The following is a 20,980-nucleotide window of genomic DNA, read 5'->3' on the forward strand; positions in this document are numbered from 1 at the left end:
GATTTTTTAAACGATAATTTCTTTTAAATGTGAAACTCTTAAAAATTTGTCTATATTCTGCTATAATAATAGATATATATCTTGTCAAATTATACAGAATTTCAAGAAAATAAACACCTGTGAAACTTATACCCAGTTTCAGAAAAGGAATAGCAGTTATCTCTTAAACCGCCTGTATTTCCTTGTGAATTAAAATCTACTCTGAATTTTGAGTTTCTTTCCTTTGCTTGTTTTGCCATATATGTATACATGTAAAAAAAAAAGTAATTTGTTTTCAAACTTTATATAATAGTATTCTATGTATATCCTTCTGACTTGCTCACTATTGATGTGTATCAGAAATGTTTATATGTCTAGCTGCTTTGCATTTTGTGAAGTATCCAGTTTTAAGAGCCTTTGATTTCTTAAAATTTCTTTATTCCTTTTTTTTGGATACTGGAGATTGAACTCAGGACCTTGTGCTTGCGAGGCAAGCGGCAGAACCACTGAGCTAAATCCCTGTCCCTTTCTTCATTGTTCTTTTCAAATTATAAAATTAATGCTTATAACTTGAAAATTCAGCCATTGTGGACATACACCAAAAAGGGAAAAGTCCTTCAAACTCTCATTTATTACTCAACTAGAGTAATATCAGTAGCTATTTCTCTGTATATATTATGTCATATTTTTTCTCTTCATTTAAAAAACCCTTTTCAGCTGCAGAGCCATTATTGTTAGTTAGCCTCCTGTTGGAGGGTGAATAATAATTGTTACTCTTGTAACAATTAAGCTGGAGCTTTTATAGGACCTAAAAGGACCTATAAAATAGGACCTTTTATACCGTGACAATTTTTCTTAACAGTATTTCTTGGAAATATATTGGAGATCTTTAGATTATAATTGACCTGTTATCTTGTAGATGTACCATAACCTATATTTTGCTGATGTGCATTTTCAATTTTTTATTGTTAATGTTTTTGTATAACAATTTAGGCATTAATCCTGCAGTTTTATTTTATTTTATTTTTTTTTTGTGGAACTGGGGATCGAACTCAGGACCTTGCAGCCACTGAGCTAAACCTCTGGCCAGCCCTGCAGTTTTTTAAAAACACATCTGTGAGCATCTTTGCACATGTTCTGAATATGTGTGTACATATTTATGCAGGATAAATGCCTAGATGGAAAGTTATTGGGTCAAAGATAATAAATGTTTTTATATTTAACTTTTAGAGAGAAATTTGTCAGTAACTTGAAAGGCATACCAATTTATTTTACAGTTGTTTATGAATGTACTGTTTTCCCAGCTTTATATTATTTGTCTTTTAAGTCTTTGCTAATCTGAAAAGTTGAAAAATTAATGAGGATCACTCTTTTTCTATATCCTTAAGTACCTGAATACAAGGGTGTATTCATCAAGCTTCTGGGTATGTTTAAACAGTTTTAAAGTGATATGGATACTAATATTAAAGCCACAAAAATAGAACCTTCTCAAGAATTTGAATAAATTCAGACTCTATATGTGTCATTTTAATAACCCAAGTGCCAAATATATAATGAATACTTCATTTAGATTTGTCTGTGTGGTCTGATTGTGGAGATGTCAGAACAAATATGAAATGGGCTTTGGGGAATACATTACGTGGTTAAATGTTAATATTAGAAGAAACCAAGACGTGGTTATGTGCTTGTAAGATGAAGTACTATAAATTGTGCTCAAATACTACATTGCTCTTATGAATGGGAAATTCAGTCAGGGCTTCTTGTATGGTGACTTGACAACTTTGGATGGTGAACTTTATTAGATAAGTGCCAGGAAAGGGGAGAACTATGAGTCAACACAGAAGTAGAAGTTACAGTGGCTAATTGTGAGACTTAGCAGTGAAGAATCTGCTTAGAATAGAGTAAGACCTGGCAAGACTTGAGAAATGTAGATTTGTTAGGAAAAAGTAGTAAGACCTTTATTAATGGAGGATTATGTAGTGAAGAAATTGGCTCATTCAGAAAAAGAACACTGAGTCTTTTTGAGCAGAGGAATGGTGATTGAAGTGATGCTCAGGATGATTAACTCCACATTTGTGTTCTCATGGAGACTGGCAGAGAGGTAGGACTGCTGTTTCATTTGTAGAAGGTAATAATAGGCTTTGAGTAGGGTGGTAGCAGTTAGCCTGGAGAGGGAAATAGTAGATAAGATTGTAGAAAACAGGACTTCCTGAGTGACTGCGAATATGGGGAAAGAGGACTGAAGTAAAGAGAATGAATGATTTTGGAGGATTGGTAGTGAGTAACTATTTTACTTTTTCATAATTCTGAATTTATGTGTTCACGACAGGGCCATTATTCATATGTCTCATTGCTGCAATGCTTGAACCTCTGGTGATACATTATGACTGTCCCATGCATACCTGTACCACTTCTGCTACCAGTGATCCACAGGCCACCCAATGGAACAGTTATGCATGTACCATCAGTGGTTTAAGCTGACAGAAGTGTGTTAAAATCACTATTTTATGACAACTCAGTACTCTGACCTCCTCAGATGGTCTTTGCAGTGGTTATTAATATAGTGATGACTTGTTATTCTATATATTAAGGAACAAGTTATTAAAGATGGGTTACCATACACCAAAAAAATTTGGAGAACTCAGAAGAAATGGAGAGATGCTAGATACATATAAACTACCAAAACTGAACCAAGAAGACTTAAAAATCTTGAAAAATCTAGTAACAGTCAATGAAATTGAAGCAGTAATAAAATAATCTACCAACCAAGAAAAGCCCAGGACCTGATGAATTCACTGCTGAATTCTGTAAGAACACCAGTATTCTTCAAATTGTTTAATGAACTTGAGAGGGAAGGAGTACTTCTCCCAAAATGATTCTTGGAAGCTAATATTACCCTGATCCCCAAATCAGACAAGGATCCAACTGAAAAAGAGAACTATAGGCCAATCTCCCTAATGAACATAGATGCAAAAATTTTCAACAAGATACTGGCAAACAGAATGCAACAGATCATCAAAAAGATCACACACTGTAACCAGGTAGGCTTCATCCCAGGTATGTAATGTGGATTCGACATACACAAATCAATAAATGTGATTCATCACATAAATAGAAGCAAGGAAAAAGATCATCTCAGTAGACTCAGAAAAAGCCTTTGACAGAGTCTAACATCCATTCATGATTAAAAACCTTGAAGAAAATAGGTGTAGATGGATCTTATCAAAAGCCGTTTATGAACAACCTACTGCTAACCTATTAAATCGGGAAAACTGGAAGGCTTTCCTTCCAAAATCAGGAACAAGACGCGTGTCCAGTATCACCACTCCTATTCAATATTGTCCTTGAAATATTGGCCAGAGCAGTCAGGGAAGAGAAAGAAATAAAAGAGATACAGAATAGGAAAGGACACAGTCAAAGTATCATTATTAGCAGATGATATAATCCTCTACTAACAAGACCCACTGAGACTTCTAGAATTAATAACCAAATTTAGCAGTGTAGCAGGATATGAAATAAACACAAAAATCAATCATGTTCCTATACACTGATAAAGTCACCAAGAAAGAAATTAGCAAAACAATACCATTCACGATGGCATCAAGAAAAATACTTAGGAAATAACCTAACCAATGAAATAGCCTACAATGAAAGTTTTATACCATTCTGAAAAAGGAAATTGAAGTGGACTTGAGATAATGGCAAGATATCCTATTTCTGGATTGTAAGAACAAATATAATCAAAATGGCTATACTTCCAAAACTGATATATTTAACACAATCCAAATCAAAATACCAAAGGTATTTCTCACAGATCTAGAGAAAACTATCCTAAAGTTCATATGGAACCAGAAGAGACTCAATAGTAAAAGCAGTCCTAAGTAACAAAAGTAAAACAGGAAACATCACAATCTCAGATTTGAAGTTCTACTACAAAGCTACTGTGATTAAAACAGCATGGTACAGGCACAAAAACAAGCATGTGATTCAGTGGAATAGAATAGAACAGTGATGGAGAACCTTTTAGAGATGAATGCCCAAAATGCAACAGAATTGGTTTTCTGATTATGTAAATGCCAGTGTAAAAGTATAAATATAGAGTGTGTGTGTATGTATGTGTGTGTGTATATATGTATATTTATGTTGGCATTTATACATTTATTCTGGCATTTATACTTATATATACTGGCATTCATACTGGTGAATTCACAGGTTATTATGCCCAGGATTGCAGGTGTAAATACTAGCTGTTTTTGGGATCGAACTCCCGTCCTTGCGCTTGCGCAGCAGGCGGCGAAACCACTGAGCTAAATTACTGGCCCTTGTTAGATCTGTTTTTGGAAAGATGTATTTTAATCAAACTTAACCCATGAAGCAGGAAACAGAGGTCTTGGACAGATGGATTTTATTTGACTACCTTTTATCTACCTCTATCCTTTTGACGCTTGTCATATCTTTATGTCTGTCAGTTTGAAGTCCTGCCATCTAGTGCCATTACTTTTTCTTTGAACAGTTACAGTTATCTTTTTGAAGTAAGTAAAAAACAGCTTATTATCTTTCATTTATCATTTAGTGTTAGTGATTTTCATAAAGTAGAATCAGCGAGGATGGTGGTGCATGGCTGTAATCCCAGGACTTTGGGAAGCTGAGGCAGGGGGATGCTGCAAGTTCAAAGCCAGCCTGGGCTACATAGTGAGTTTAAGGACAGCCTGAACTACATAATAAGACCCTGTCTCAAAAAAAAAAAAAGTAGAATCTGTCTTGTCTTAAATCTAATTTCCTTTTATGTTTCTTGTAATGCATGTCTGTTGTTGACGAATTGTTTTTGTTTACCTGAAGTTACTTCACTCTTTGAAAGATACCAGATTTTCAGTAGGCAATTTTTTCTTTCATCACTTTTTCTTTTTTCTTTTTTTGCAGTACTAGGGATTAAACCCAGGGCCCTCCCCCTGAGGTATTTCCCCAGCCTTTTTATTATTATTATTATAATTTTTTTTTGGAGACAGGGTCTTGCTATGCAGTTCAGCCTAGCCTTGAACTCATTGTGTAGCTCATCCTGGCCTCGAACTCATGGCAATCCTCCTGCTTCAGCCTCCTGAGTGCTGGGATTAAGAGGTGTGCCCCACCACTTTAAAGACATAGTTTGCCTAGCATTCCTTCTTGATGACAAGATAGCCATTTATTTGTAATGTTTTGTTTTTCTTTGGCTACTTTTAAGATTTTACAGTTGTTGATTTTTAGTAGTTTTAATTTTGATGCAATAGGTAGTTTTCATATTGTTTTCCTTGAGGTTTGATCATTCCCTCTGCTCAACCAAAATTACTCCTGCGAGTGTGTTTTTGTTGTTGGGATTTTGGGAGAAGGATTCCATTTTCATTTTATTTTTCTTTTGGGACTCCATTTGTACATGTTTATTTTTTTTTTGAGACTTTCAGCTGTAGAAACTGGATTCTTATGCCATTAACAAAGATTGAAAATGTAGTATATTCACATGTAATCTCAAAATACGGTTATTGTATTTAACAGTGAAGTCATTGGTGACCTTAGGCATAGATACTGGACAGTGAAATCCATACAAGAAAGAAAAAATGGAGGAGTGAATAGCAATTTGACAAAGTAGAGAAATATATTGCTATACTTGTATGGTGACCTTAGGCATAGATACTGGACAGTGAAATCCATACAAGAAAGAAAAAATGGAGGAGTGAATAGCAATTTGACAAAGTAGAGAAATATATTGCTATACTTGTATCTTTGTGCTTTATACCTTATAATTGAGTTTGTGACCTAAAACTTTTTTAAACCTTCATAATAAACGGCAGCCCTTTCTTCTTTCCTTTTAAAAGTATTCTGAGAATGTGAACCACTTCATGTATCATTTCCTGGAGAATAATTGCTGCAATAAACTGTTCTTTTTACCCAGGGAATTTTCATTAGATGGGACTGTAAAGGATGAAATGTAATCTTGAAGGGTTTTGGTACATTTTGATTGTTTTATAATTAGTGTTTTAGAATAAAGATTGGCTAAATGCTTAAAATTCAAGATACCCATTTGGGTTGACTTAACTCATAATTCCAAGATGAATGCAGTTTAGTACCTCTTGATTTTAGAATATTTTAACCACAAACATTTTGGAGTTTGGAAGACTTTTATCAAAATACCTAGTTATTGCAAGTGCTAAGATCCTTGGATTTGTTATTGAAATATTCTTTCTTTTTCCTCTACAGTTCAAAGCAGTATTCAACGATTTCAAGAGAAGTTTTTTATTTTTGCTTTGACACCTCAACAAGTTAGAGAGATATGCATATCAAGGTAAGAGGAATGTTTGGAATGTTTCTGCATGAATGTTGTATATTAGTAGAAAACCAAGGACAGGTTGGCTTACATATCAGAAATTTATTTCTCAAAATTCTAGAAGCTTCTGTTCAAGATCAAAGTGTGACAGATTTGTTTTCTCCTGAGGCTCTTGTCTTTGGCTTGCACATTTTGCTGTTTTTTCATGTGGGCTTTCCTCTATGCCAGTGAATCCTTGGTGTCTTTTCCTCTTATGACACCAGCTATGTTGGATTAGGGACCCACCCTAAACCTTATTTAATCTTAATTGCCTTTTTAAAGTTCCTATTTCCAAATACAGTCACATTGGAGGTTAAGTTTTCAATGTAGTAAATTTTGTTCAGTCCATAATAGTTGGACTATTTCTCTTTAGTACTGTGTACTAGAAAAATTTAACCTTTGAATAGAACCTCAGAATATATTTTGAAATTATTTTAATCACATTTGTAGCAATATGTGTGTGTATGTATTTTTTTTTTTTTTTTTTTTTCATCGCTGGAGGTAAACCAGGGCCTTGTGTGCTTTGTGTATGCCAGGCAAGTGCTTTACCACTAAGGTATATCCTCAGCCAAGCAATGATGTCTTAAATGAAAAATTTATTCTAAATATAGAAACAAAGAATTTATGATAAGGGCCGGGGACGTAGCTCGGTGGTTTCACCACTTGCTACGCAAGTGCAAGGACCCGAGTTTAATCCCCGGTACTAAAAAAAAAAAAAAGAATTTATGATAACAGCACAAAGATAAGTGGGCATAAACTTTATCAATTCAAACTCAAGCCTTTTTCAGAGGTAAGTGAACATTATTAATAATTGTTTTTGGAGAACAAAAACCAGAACAATTTAGGACAAAGTGAATTGTGTAGTTACCCTGACCAAAAATTATTAGAAATCTGATTATGAAAAATACTGTCAGCCTTGTCAATTTTAGGGAAAAAAAATAGAAGAAACTTTGTTATGTTTGTAAAGAGCAAATGAACTAAGAGATAGAAAAGGAAATTTGTAGAGTATGCTTTTTCAAATTGGTGATTTTTCAAATTTTTCAAATTGGTGATACCAATAGATTATTTATATAGCTCTTTAAAATTGCCTCCTTACAAGATTCACCATATGGAAACAGTTTCTCATAGGTTAAATGATTTTCTGGAGCTGTAGAGTTAACAGAGTTAAATAATTAGTTTCATTAGAATCCTTTGAGATGGTAAGAGCTTTTTTAAAAAATAAGGGTACTATGGTTGATTTAGGGAAATTTCTGTACATAATTGAATAAGTTCTTTACAACCAGACTATCAGTTTTTTTTTTAAGCAAAACATTTATTGGTACATTTTATCAGTTTTTATATGTAGATGTGCATTGTCAATCTCCTGTTAGTGAATCCAGATTGAGGAACCACACGATTTTTTTGAACACTTAACATCTTGAACATGCACTATTATGTAGAAGATTCTGACACATAACTAGATTTTTTGGCTAATCACATCTTTTCTTAAAATTATAGGTCTCGGGAAAAATCTCAAAATAGTTTTATAATATGACCCTATGAAGTTTGAGCGCTTAAAGAATAGTGCATATATGGGCCAGGGATTTAGCTCAGTGGTTCCAGTGCCTGCCTTGCAAGTGCAAGGTCCCAAGTTTGATCCCCAGTACCCAAAAAAAAAAAATAGTGCATACATACATAGACTGGCTTGTAGCTATTTTAGGGATAGTACTTAACCAACTAATAAAATGGAAAAAATTATATTTTATATCCAACAAATCATATTATTTGTCCTTAATTTTGTTTTTCATCAATGAATTCTTGCTTGAGATTGTTCAGTGTTTATTTGGTACATGGCACTGTTATATGGCATGAACCCTTTCTACAAGTTGCTTACAGTATTTTTAAATGAACCAGCTTATTTATATAAATTGGATTACAAGATGTTATATGGAGAGCCAATTTATTAATGACAAATGAATTGATTTTTATAGGAGAGAGATCATTGTTAACTTCAGTGGTCTGGGCAGACTGCACTAGGGTGTTGTGTTAGGCTTTTGAAGGAAGGAGGTTAAAGTAAGTAAATTTAGATACATGTACTTGAAGCATTTTTAAAATGAAAAAGGAATGAAGTGAGGGACAGAATTGTGAATAATATTCTACCAATTGTCTTATAAAGGTATTCATGTGCACACTGAATATGCTGAAGTGTATAAATATGTGAGTAAAGTTTTCTTGTCTGTTTGCTTTTTTGCAATACTGTGGATTAAACCCAGAGCCTGGCCTATGCTAGGCAAGTGCTCTATGCTGAGCTGGATCCCAGCCTTTTTTTTTTTTTTTTGCCACCAGGGATCAAACTCTGGTCCTTGTGGTTACGAGGCAGGCGGCGGAACCACTGAGCTAAATCCCTGGCCCCCCAGCCTTTTTAATTTTATTTTCAGACAGGATCTCTCATTAGGTTGCTCAGACTGGTCTTGAACTTGAGATCCTCCTGCCTTAACCTCCCTACTAGCTGGGATTACAGGCATGGCCACCACACTCAGCTACAAATATATTAAATATAAAGATGAGCTGCTTCTAGAAAGGGGAACTTGGTTCTAGGAGCCAAGTTATGGGGACGCTTCACTTGATATCCTTTTTTTATATTTTTGAAGTTCAAAATATGTGAATGTATTTTCTAGTCAAGTAATTATCAAAATTTAAATTTTTTTAAATAATCATGTTCTGGAGATAAATGGTAGAGATGGATGTGCAATAGTATGAATGTACTTAACTCCACAGACTTAAACACTTAAAAATGATTATAATAATAAAGTTTATCTTATGTATACTTAACCCAAACATAAAATTTTTAAAAACTGCAAGGTAATGCTCCCTTTGTACACATGTGCATTACAAACTTCAACTGTTTTAGAGTTATGTGATCAAGTGGTAGAACTTCCCTTCTAATCCTCGTAATAAATGAAAATGAAAGTTTGGTGTCCATTATCTAGCTACAATAGTTACCAACATTTTGACCCTCTGTATTTCATATCCCTGCCTTTTTTTTTTCCCCGAAGCATATTAAAGCAAATAATAGACATTGTATAATTTAACCCAGAAATACTTAAAGATACAACTCTTTTTTTTTTGGTACTGGGGATCAAACTCAGGACCTTGTGCTTGCGAGGCAGGTGCGGTGCCACTGAGCTAAATCCCCTGTCCGCAACTTTAATCTTTAACATGAACCCTTAGAAATTCATAGTTCCTTAATATAATATTCAGCTATATCCTTATTTTCTCATTTATTTCAGTTTTTATACCAGGCTTGTGTGTTACCTTTTGTTTTCTTTTGCTTTGCCTTTGTTTTTTTTTATACCAGGGATTGAACTTGGGACTTTGTGCTTGCAAGGCAGGCGCCGGAACCACTGAACTAAATCCCCAGCCCTTTGTTTTTTGAGACAGGAACTCGCCATGTCCTTCAACCTGGCTTGAACTCATTGTGTAGCCCAAGCTGGCCTTGAACTCACAATAATCCTGCCTCAGCCTCCTGAATGCTGGGATTACAGCACCACCACACTTGGCCTCCGTGTGTTACTTTTGACCTCAGTGTATCCTAAAGTTTTAACTTTCTATTTTGAATTGATTTGATTTACAGATAAATTGTAAAAACATACCCTTAGTCTAGCTCCTTTAACAGCTTGAATTAACTGTAATACAGTTATCAAAACCAAGAAACTAATAGTAGTGCAATCCTATTAACTATACTATGTACTATAAATTGTAATATCATTTTTATTTCCTTTTACTCAATCACAGTGTCTTAATTTTTCCTTTTATGATTTTTGAAGATTTTAAAGTGTAGTCATCAAGGGTTTTGTATACTGCTACTCAATTCGGTTATGTTTAGTGTTTGAATGTCTGTGCATTTTTTGCAAAAATGTTCTTCTCAGTGTATCATGTCAGCCATTAATATTGATACGTCTTTTTGGGGGGTTTTTTTGGTGATACTAACCATGATCATTTGGCTAAGGTGTTGTCTGCGTATTTCTGTACTATGCCTTTTTCTTTTTAAACATCATGGAGCACACACTTTTAGATTAGGCACATAAATCTGTTTCTTCTCAAACTTTTGCCCAACAGTTCAGCATTCACTGGTAAATGAGCAAAACATTTGTATTCTGATGATGTTGTCCTTATTTTTACTTTGGTGCAATTCTTTTGTAAGGAAGAATTGTCCCTTCTCCCTTCTTTATTTGTTCACTTATGTATGTGCATCAGTGTGGATTCATGTGTTCTGTAGGTTACCCAGTGATACAGGAATTTACATTGTGGGTCAAATTGTTCTACTTTAAGTTATTGGGGGTTCTTTTAGATTGACTCCTATGCCCTATTGATAGTCCTTTCCCTCCCAAATTCACTTTGGAGCACTTCTTTACTTTCTGGCACAAGATTCTCTAAGGTTATCTTACATATTTTCTGGAATTGATCATTTCTCCATAGAGATCTGGTTCCCTTCAACTATAGTATATTAAATATTCTGGATTTATGTGATTTCTTGTGTCATTTAATTATGCCTATCCTCATGATTCAAAAACTTTGCTGCATCTTAAAATCAGCTGAGGAGCTTTTAAAAATTCTAATCCAAATACTCGGATTTCATCCATACTAATTAAATTAGAATCTCCAAGGATGGAACCTCAAATCAGTGTTCTCTCTGCCCACTTTTCCCCTCTCCTTTTCTTGCCTTTCTTCCTCTGTTCCTCCTTCCCTCCCTTCTATATAGTCCTGAACATCAAACCCAGGACCTCATACATGCTAGGCTAGCACTCTGCTACTACTGAACATTTCAAATCAGTGGTTTTTAAAGATTGTTGAGTGTTTCCAGTGTGCAGCAAATTTTTAAAACACTGCTAAGCATCCAGCTCTTGCCCTTTCTCTGTAACAGTAAAATCTAGGATAGATTTTGAACTTTTTTACTTCGTTACATATTGTGAAAATTAATCATTGGGTTCAACTCTCTCTCTTTTTTTTTTTTTTTTTTTTTTTTTTTTTGGTACCAGGGATTGAACTCGGGACCTCGCGCTTGTGAGGCAGGCTGCAGCACCCCTGAGCTAAATCCGTGGCTCTCAGCTCTCTTTTTTACTTCAGCACTTTTGTCTTCCATTTGGTACTACTGCATTTTTAATTTGTTCTCTCAGTCCTCCTATTGACTTGTCTTATACATTCTCAGGAATCAACTTGTAATTCTTTACTTGCTACTTTGTGGCAGTATCCATGAATATGTCTATTTTTATATTGAAGGCCAAAAAAAATCACCACCACCTCCCTTTGGACAGGGTCCTTTTTGCTTTTACTTTGATGACCCATAAGTACACCAAACACATGCAAAATTGAAGTTACCTTTCTCTTAAACCTGCTTGTCCTTTGTTATTCCATTCATTTATTCATTCAGCATGTGTATGCTGTGTGTGTGTGTGTGTGTGTGTGTGTGTGTGTGTGTGTGTGTGTGTGTATTTAAACTATCTGCTATAGTCTGGACAATACTACATACACCAAGGATGCAAACTTGAAAAATAAGCTGTTGTCGAGATCTTTTGCTTGCTATTTTTCCTCCTATTCTCTCTATTTACAGTGAGGGCACTGGTGTCTGACTGTACAGAGACTTCTTAAAACTATCTCACTCTTCATTGACCACATCCCGTTAGTTTGCTACAGTAGTCCATTGATTCTTCTCTCTTACTTTCGTAGTTTACAACTTGACTGTGTAACTCTACCTTTAAGAGAGCTAGTGTGATTGCTAAGAATAATACTAACTGGAAAGAGAATTTGGCTCTACCTCTTAGATCTATATGCCCCTTGGCAAGTGACTAAATGTCATGAAATCTTACTTCCAGCGTGTGGAATTGAAATAAGTCTCCTCTTCCCTGGGTGGTTGGGAGACTGATGCTGTAACTTGTTGTACCTTCCTTTATTTCAGGGAGTAGTATCAACAGTTGTCTAGCTACAAAATTCCAATACCTGGGCACCACCTTAGAAGCACCCCTTTGGTTCTTTGCTCCTCATATATCATTAGTTATTGAATCCTGCAAGTTTCTATGCTGAAATATCACTCAGTGATATTTCTGTCTGAATAGCTTTCAAGCCCTCATCCCATCCCATCCTCCACCCCACCCCCCGCCCCAACCTAGGGCTTGGTGCATGTTAGGAAATAACTCTACCACTGAGCCGCCCTCCCCTTTTTATTTCTTGAGACAGGTTTTGCTAAGTTGTCTAGGCTAGCCCATTCTGTTTTTTCTTTTTGATGCTAAAAATCCTGTAGTGCCAATCATGAAGTACATGTGCAGTTATTTTCAACATTTTGCTTTGCCCATCTTTTTTTTTTCCCAATCATTTATTTCATATCACTCTTTATAGTAGCCTATATTCTGGCTAGGCTTTTTATCTAAGCCCATCTCATGTCATTTCTCTTTTGTCAAATTACTTTCAACAACATGAGAAGATTTTGATGTGGATCTCTAGTTGATCCTCACTCTCCTTTTCTTGAAAAATCACTGTACTGTGAGAGCCACTAAAGAGAAATAGACGAAATTACTGCTATACAAACCTTGCTTTTTAATTTGATTGAATTTATTGTAATAGCTCCCTTGAACTCTAAAGACAAAATTAATCCCCTCTCTCCCTCTGTAGCATTGACCACATTTTTTTTTCCACACATTTTTATTTTGGTTGTGTGTTAACTGTTAAGTACTATGATGAGTCCTTTGAAGTAAATATTATGTTTTATTTATGTTTGAAGCACCAGTGCCAAAATTGAAATGTTTCTTGATTTAAATGAGTGGAGTGTATGTATGGGTTGCTCAGAAGAGGTCAGTATTGTCTAGATACTGGAACGTTTTGAAGTGACTCTTGACAAGAGTGGACTGTGGCAAGGAAAACAGTAGGAGCAGAGGAAACAGTAATAATAGCCAGCTACTCACACTTGTTGATTATATCTTAAACCCAGGCATTTTACTTGTATTATTAACCTGTTTAATTACCACCACAACTTGATACGGTAGATGCAGTACTGTTCCATTTTTAACAGAGATTAAAAAAAAGGCACAGAAAAGTTGAATGAAGCCGTATAGTATGGGATTATAGAGCCTAAGCTGGTCACTGCTTTGTCTGACTGCCTTTGAGGGAACTTAAAAGAGTTGAAAGAAAGAGTAGACTGTCCAGTTAGAACAAGGTGAGGCTAGTGTACTACTTTAGGTTTCAAAGGACAAGACTACTCTTTATGTCCCAAGATTCAAGATCACGACCAAGGATAATTCTGTAACACGTGTACATATTACCTGGGGATCTTGTTGAAATGCAAATTACAGTTGTATAGGTCTGAGATGGGGCTTGCTTTTCTAAAAACTAACATTGCCAGCTTTATTGTGGACTCCATTTGGAGGATTTGGAGGGTTTGGTATCAGAGGTATTTTATGGGGAACTCTTTTTCTTCCAGAAATTGTAAGAGGTTCTCTATCTGTACTTAGAGACATAGTTATGAAACTGCCTGAGATAGAGATGTTGAGACTTATGAGTCTATACACTGTTTCTATATTTGAATCACCTAAGTTAGGTATACAGTCTATTGTCACCCTGTACTCAAGCCAATAAATGTATCTAGTGAATGGAACTTTATATTAAACAAATACACGAGAAGTCTCCAAGTGATTAGAATGCTCAGCCAAAGTGAAGAATCACTAACCATACAGATTTACTTACTATACTTCCTTAGAGCCTAGGATGCTCCTTTTCATGTTAACCCAGTCTGTTGTCTATTGAAATAAATACTGTATTAGCATAATTCTTAGGAATTGAAAATACTTTAAAATGACCATAAAAACATGACTTAAAAGTTAAGTAAATGGGGGTTATTATCATTGTAGTGTTTTGAAAAGGCCTTGTGCTATTGGTAGGCAAGTGTTCGTCTTTTAAGGAGTAAGAATAAAAATATAAATAATGCCTTTTTTCCTGGTGAGAGTGTTCTGTAAAATCTTACTGGGCATTGTTAACACATTTTATTTCTCTTTTCAACAGGGACTTTTTGCCAGGTGGTCGGAGAGATTATACAGTTCAAGTTCAGCTAAGGTGAGTTTAAAATTTAGTTACTGAAATTAAATACTTGTTAACTGTTCATATACACCTGAATTTTAAAACACGTATCATGTTTGGTTATAGTATTTAATACTTTTTCTTTTTTCTAATACAGACTTTGCCTGGCAGAGACAAGTTGTCCTCAAGAAGATAACTATCCCAATAGTCTCTGTATAAAAGTAAATGGGAAACTATTTCCTTTGCCTGTAAGTTGCTTTTTATTCTTCGGATTTTTATTAAGTTTAGTATAAACACTGACAGGATCTAGAAACAGTGACAGCTCAGTACCAATAACTAGTTGTAGCATCCAGATTAAATACTGTTTTCTCATAAGGGACCCGTGCGTGGTTCCTTAGCGAAATAAATGGTTTCAGATTTTGAGGGTATAAAAAAGATGAGCCTAGAACATCTTGTTCTATAATTCAAGGAAGCTCTAAAAGATCCTTTTGATCCTAACAGTCAGCAGAACCTGGTCATGTGAAAGCATAGCATGTTGAAATGGATATCTAGGTATCTATCTGTAGAAAGCAGAGCTGGCAGTAGAGGTCCAGAATTTCAAACTTGGGCCTTGGTGATACACATACCTGGGGCCAAGGGAGTGCAGTGGTATTTGCTTAATAACCCATGGTTTGGCAGTGAAGCAATAGGTGGGCTTCAACACTTCAATAATATACAATGTGAATATGCATAGCCTATTTCTGGCCTAGTAGGTAGCCCTGGAATCCTCAAATCCTAAGTCAAGCCTTAAGATAACATTTAAATTGTTGAGTTATACTACATTAGTTTACATTAGTTACATAGAGTTCTTGAATATGTTGCTAAATTGGTAGTTATGTAAAAGGCCAACAAAGCCATTAAAACAACAACCTTTGCTGTTTGTCAAGCACTATGGTGTGGGGATGTATTTGTTTTAATTGAAGCATTCTAGAACAGCCACTCACCAGTGTGCTGAGTTGCCATTTCAGCAAAGCAGACAGTATAGAAGCTATTGAGGAGATGGAATCTTTGTAGCATCCCTGCTGAGTATGAGATTTGGGTCTGAAATAGGTATACGAGCAACACCTCCGAGCACCTGAGCAAGCCAGACAATATAATCTGGCACCCTGAGTCCTACCAGAGCCAAGTGCTTATAATTGAGCCTCAAAAGGAAGACATGGTTCAGGCTGATGAAGGGACTCCGATTTTTCTTTTAAGTTGTTGGGAATATTGTTTGTCTTGTACATAGCCTGTGGGCTTAGAGACCCAAGAAATGCTTGTTCCATGCTTTTCACAGAGCTTAGGCATCACTGACTGACTTCTGGAAGTTGCCTGTGGGACTGAAGTCAATGGACACATTACTGGGGATCAGAGGGTAAATGTAGAGGCTCAGTAGTTATGAGAGGATTATTTACATGATCCCATACATGTTTGAAAACCAGGTGAGACATTTTGCTTAGCAGGTTTCTGGCCTCCAGCAATAGATTCTCAGGGGCTATCTTACCTAAATGAATTTCACTAAGATCTGAACCAACGGAAGAAACAGCCCTATTTGAATCTGAATGTTGCCAGATGTGTGGCAAAAGAAGCCTGTATTTTCCATGATCTTTTCATATCCATTTTTCTTTGTTCAAGATGTGGTAAGATTCCTTTGATATTTGGCTCTCATTCATATTTACTTTTCCCACTATCCTTGAAGAAAGACATAACTATGGAGACCTTGTTGATGTCTGTAGACTCACCCCTGAGGATACATCTGGTATCTTCTGTGATTCTGTGCCAGTGATGGAACTATGTTTGAAATGTGTGAAGTTCTTCCTAAACTCTTTGGAATTGCTCCAGAAATAGGGAAGCTGCATATGTGTATACACATAAGTTCCACAAAACTTAAAGGACCAGTCAGTGTCATGTTTTGGGATGGTTTTCTTCACAAACAAGGTCTGCAGTACCACTGTATTAACTCTAAATTTGTCACTCTTTTGTCCTTTCGAGAGAAAATTAGGCAACTGTATCAGTCAGTATTTACTAGAGAAGCAGATGTAAATTCATATGTATTTGTATATCTTGTGTTATAAGATTGACTTACAATGGCCACCCACAGAGTAGAATGAGGAAGAGTCCAGAGGGTCTGTCTGTGCACTGGAAACCAAAGGATTTAGTAGAAGGTGTGGAGCTCACTGCAGTGTCCCTTGCGAGTCTGTATCAGGAGACTGATGGATCTGCAGTAAAAAGCTGTAGTGTTTACGCCAGAAGGCTGAAGGCTCTGCGCCAGAAGCCAAAGAGTCTGTGCTGGAAGCCAGGAGGTGACGTCCAAGCTGAAGGTGAAGACTGAAGCTCTTTGGAAGAAACAGAAGCAGACTCATCCTTCCTCATTTCCCATTTATACCATCTAGGTCCTCCACTCATTAGGGGATGGAATTGCTGAGCCGATTTAAACTTCTCAAGTTGACAAAATCAATCAGCCGTCACACCAACTGAGCATTTTATCCGAGTATTTCCTCGCTACTCAGTCAGCCACTGCTAGTCTCTCCCCCAAAGTATTGACTGACCTTTAATTACTTACATCGAACTGTTAGTGAACATACCACCTACTATATAAGGAGTCTTTGTCTGTTGATTCTGGCACTCATCCTCCAAGTCAAGGGCATCTGTGAAGTAGAAGAAAGAGCATTGGGAGAAAGGTAATGTACTAATTTAAAATCAGAAGACTATGGGGAGGACTTGTCTGACCTGGTTAGGGCCTAAAGAAAATCAAATGCCATTCTTTCCTGAAGAGGCATTTCACCTCAGCAACATGATTACCTGTGAAACAACTGACATAAATTTACATGGAACTGACTGAAAATTCTTAAACCACTTCCTGATCCATAATTGGTATTCTTGAGGGTAAAGAAGTGTAGAGTCTTTATTAGCATGAAGCAGAATTCTAAAGTTTATGAGAATCATGTAAATACTCTGAATCCTCAGAAGAAGAAAGCTACAGTGACACTGTAGGAGTTATATTGAGCTCTTATGCTTAAGGGACCTTTTTCCAAATGTAAATACCAACAAGTCACAAGGAAGTTTTGCATGTGGTAGTTCCCTGTGGTCCTGGTTTATTGAACAACAATTCTGGAGAGATAAACTTAACATGTGGAATTTCCCATAAGAGCTCTGAATATATATGAATTATCTGTGTCCTGGAACAAATCCTTATATGTGTGACCTTATCCAGTCATTATGCATCCGTGACAGTTGGACACTATACTGCATGTAAGAAGTCAATGGAATGGAAAATACTACTTCAAAAGTAGTGTGTTTCTGGATTCCTAAAGAATCAAATAGCACAGAAAGCATCCCACTTGCTCTTTTACCCACTTTGAGATGATGAGCTTTACAAAATACTTGCATACATTGATTTTTCTAGGTCCTCTGATATAAGGAAGATAATAAGTAGCTCATAGAATGATGGCCTGGGACAGGAAGCTGCCTTAAGACATCCCCCTGTGCTTTGTCTTTGATTCCATGAGCTGCCACTGAACAGACCACTAGTCAGATGATAAGAATCCATGTTTTTATGGCCAAAAGAGGAGGAAAATGCTTCTTTGAGTGGCTGAATTATTTTTCTTATTTAAAAGATATTGAGAAATTTCTGTAAAACCTGTGGAGCTGTAGGACTGAACAGGGAAGAAGAGTTGACAGGGAGGATGTTTCTTTAAAAGATTCCAGAGAATGGAGAAGATGTGTGATACAGTTTAGCTGGCAAAAAATCCCAAAGTAATTTTTCTCAGTGTGGCCAGAAGATCTATCAGTACTGGCTCCATCTTCTTAATAAATTGTGAGTTCATGGATTTATTTCTTGATGCTATTAGTCACTCCAGTGATCTGCCTCCTATCAAATCTGGATTGAAGTTAACTCATCATTTTCTTCTTTTAAAAATACAACATTCCAATTTAAAGATGCTTCCCTTAAAGTAAGATGGGATAATTTTCACATCTAAAGTAATAACTACAATAGACTTAAACTACCAAATATATAAATGGGTATTTATTTATTTATTTATTTATTTATTTATTTTTGGTACCAGGGATTGAACTCAAGTCCTTCCGCTTGCGAGGCTGGAGGAACCACTGAGCTAAATCCCTGGCCTGAATGTGTTTATAATTTACTAAAATCACTAGAGGTTGTACCATCTCATTACTTTGGAAATTGATAAAAGAAAATACTCCATTTCATAGTGGCTGGGGGTGTAGCTCACTGGTAGAGTGCTTGCCTAGCACAAACAAGGCCCTGGTTCAATCCCCAGTACCACCACAAACAAGCAGGAAAAAAAAAAACAAAACATATATTTCATAGTAACCAGATGTTGATGTCATCAAGTTCTTATTTGTGGAAACATTTCAATTTATACAGTCAAAGAAATAATGCAGTTAGGAAATTATTGTTCTGCAATCCATAATCATATAATTGATCTCATTTTCAGTGGGTGCTGAAGCCATTAGATCAGAGCTGAATTTTATAGTTGGGGGACCAGGCTGCCATCTACTGAAATGATCAGTCTTGACATCATTGAAAACAGGGCAAATAGCCTTCATATACTTCATGATATGGTCCCATAGGAAATATAGAACATTCCCTATGAAGAATTTACGTCTAAAATTTGACCTGAATTTAATCAAGTTTATACAGCTAATTACCAATTTAAAAACTATGGAAAATGGCAAGAAATATCATATCATGAGGAAGTAATTTACCTAATCTGGAATGTGAGGTCACTTCAGGTCAAATGCTCAAAAAATATGTGTGTAGGGGGTTTGAGGAGATGTTTATAGAATAATCAGAGACATAAGTAAGTGCAGTGTGAGGCCTAGTTTGAATTCTGAATCAAAGTATGAAAGGATGTTTTATATATCAAACTACATATGAAGAAAATATGTCTGGAATTTGGTTTAAATTCTTTACGATTTTGGAGAAGATGGCTGCGTTTGTGTTTGTGTAGAGAAGCTGGCTGTGGTCATGTTTGTCACCTGATGTGGAGTTTGCGAATGGAAGCAAAATTTTGCCAAATGCTTTTGTATGTCAAACTGCTACTATGTTTTTAAAGTTCTTAGAGATGCATATTAAAGTATCAGTTGGATGGTATGTTTACAATTTGTGTTTACTCAAGGGAAAAAATAATTGTGATACCTATGCTTTGCGGCAGGTGGTAGTTGGGTATATAGGCAAATAAATTAAGATAGGAAATGTGTTAATTATTGAAGCTGGTTGGTAGTACCTGCTGTTCTCTCTACTTTTGTTTACAAGGGGTGATCAAAATATATGGTGGAGGCCAGGGGTTTAGCACAGTGGTTTCGTTGCCTGCTGCGTAAGCTCAAGGACCCGAGTTGGATCCCTGGTACCAAAAATAAATAAATAAATAATAAATAAATAAATATATATATATAGTGAATGTTTAAATTTAAAAAAAAATTATTACAGTAAAGACAAAAGATACCTTGCTATTAGAGCCCTTCAGAACACTGCTTTTCACTTCAAACATATCCCATTGTTCTTATCACATTCTGAAGCAGTTCTGAAAGTACTGTTTCCTAAGTATCTCTACAAGATCTGATTAAAACCACAATGAATGCTGCTATTGAGTGCATGCAGAAGAAAGGTAGCTTCATAACAACATTATGGTATGTCTTGACCCATCTTAATCACTGGATCTGGCACTTCTGGCTCTTCCTCAAAGTCAAAATGACCATGAAAGTTAAATATTCTGAATTAATTCAGGACATCAAGGCAACCATTAGAGCACAACTGAAGACACTTAATTTCCAGAGGACTTCCAGATGTGCTTCAGAAAATGGCAAGAACAATAGGATAAGTGCATTTGAAGTGAGGAGTATTTTTAGGAGGATTAATAGCAATGTGTCTTTTATTGTAATAGTATAAATTTTAAAAATTTAAATGATTATTGTATTTTTTATCACACCCTATATGTTTGAAAATTTTCATAATATAAAGTGAAAAAGCAAATGGATGCTGACAGTATCAAAGTAGTAATGCTAATTTAAAAACTTGGGAGATGTTAAAGTAACAACACTGTAGACTTCTTTCACAATTGCAAGTAGGGGAGTATATCTTCATAGCATGTAACAGAAAATGTTCTTTGAGTCTTTTTCTTCCTGAAATGTTAGGCTAAGGACCTATACAGGCTCTCTAGCATCCTTTATTAAGAAAGTTTGTGGATTTATTCCCCAGACCTGTTTCAAATATCTTGATTTTATTTTTTTCTTTAAATATGGAAAGTTGTTAAAAATATGTGAATCTGGTCATTTATATTTTACAAAATTGGAGCTATAACCTATTGTCAGTAACCAAGTCATAGAGTTGGGTGGGAGTAGTACAGCTGAACAGAGGAAAAATATAATTTAATAAATGACTCAAAATCATCAATGAAGTCAAACCACTCAAATGGGGTAGAGAATAGATTGAAAATACTTTTAGTGATTAAGACTAGTACAATACAGAATTTTATATTAACTTAAACCATTCTTACACTCACTGTTACTCTCCTGATTTTTATTGCTCCCCTTCATGCTATTGAAATGTCTTGTGACTCAAATTGTAATTTACAAAAC

General features: G+C 35.6%; 1 protein-coding gene across 12 annotated transcripts in view; it reads left to right on the forward strand.

The window, feature by feature from the left end:
• The window catches only part of Pias2 (protein inhibitor of activated STAT 2), a 104,232-nt gene that overhangs the window by 35,942 nt on the left and 47,310 nt on the right, over nucleotides 1–20,980 (forward strand). For all 12 annotated transcript variants that reach the window (XR_015442147.1, XR_015442150.1, XR_015442146.1 and 9 more), the window contains 3 exons: nucleotides 6,208–6,292; nucleotides 14,342–14,392; nucleotides 14,514–14,604. Coding sequence is in view for 9 of the 12 variants with exons in the window: in XM_004855100.3 (XP_004855157.1) it covers nucleotides 6,208–6,292; nucleotides 14,342–14,392; nucleotides 14,514–14,604 (227 nt within the window). In the remaining 3 variants the exon portion in view is untranslated. The remainder of the gene's footprint in view (nucleotides 1–6,207; nucleotides 6,293–14,341; nucleotides 14,393–14,513; nucleotides 14,605–20,980) is intronic.

Source organism: Heterocephalus glaber, unplaced genomic scaffold, assembly GCF_053883595.1.
Source record: "Heterocephalus glaber isolate CG9 unplaced genomic scaffold, H.glaber_assembly_v1.0 deba00000331, whole genome shotgun sequence".
Classification (NCBI taxonomy): domain Eukaryota; kingdom Metazoa; phylum Chordata; class Mammalia; order Rodentia; family Bathyergidae; genus Heterocephalus; species Heterocephalus glaber.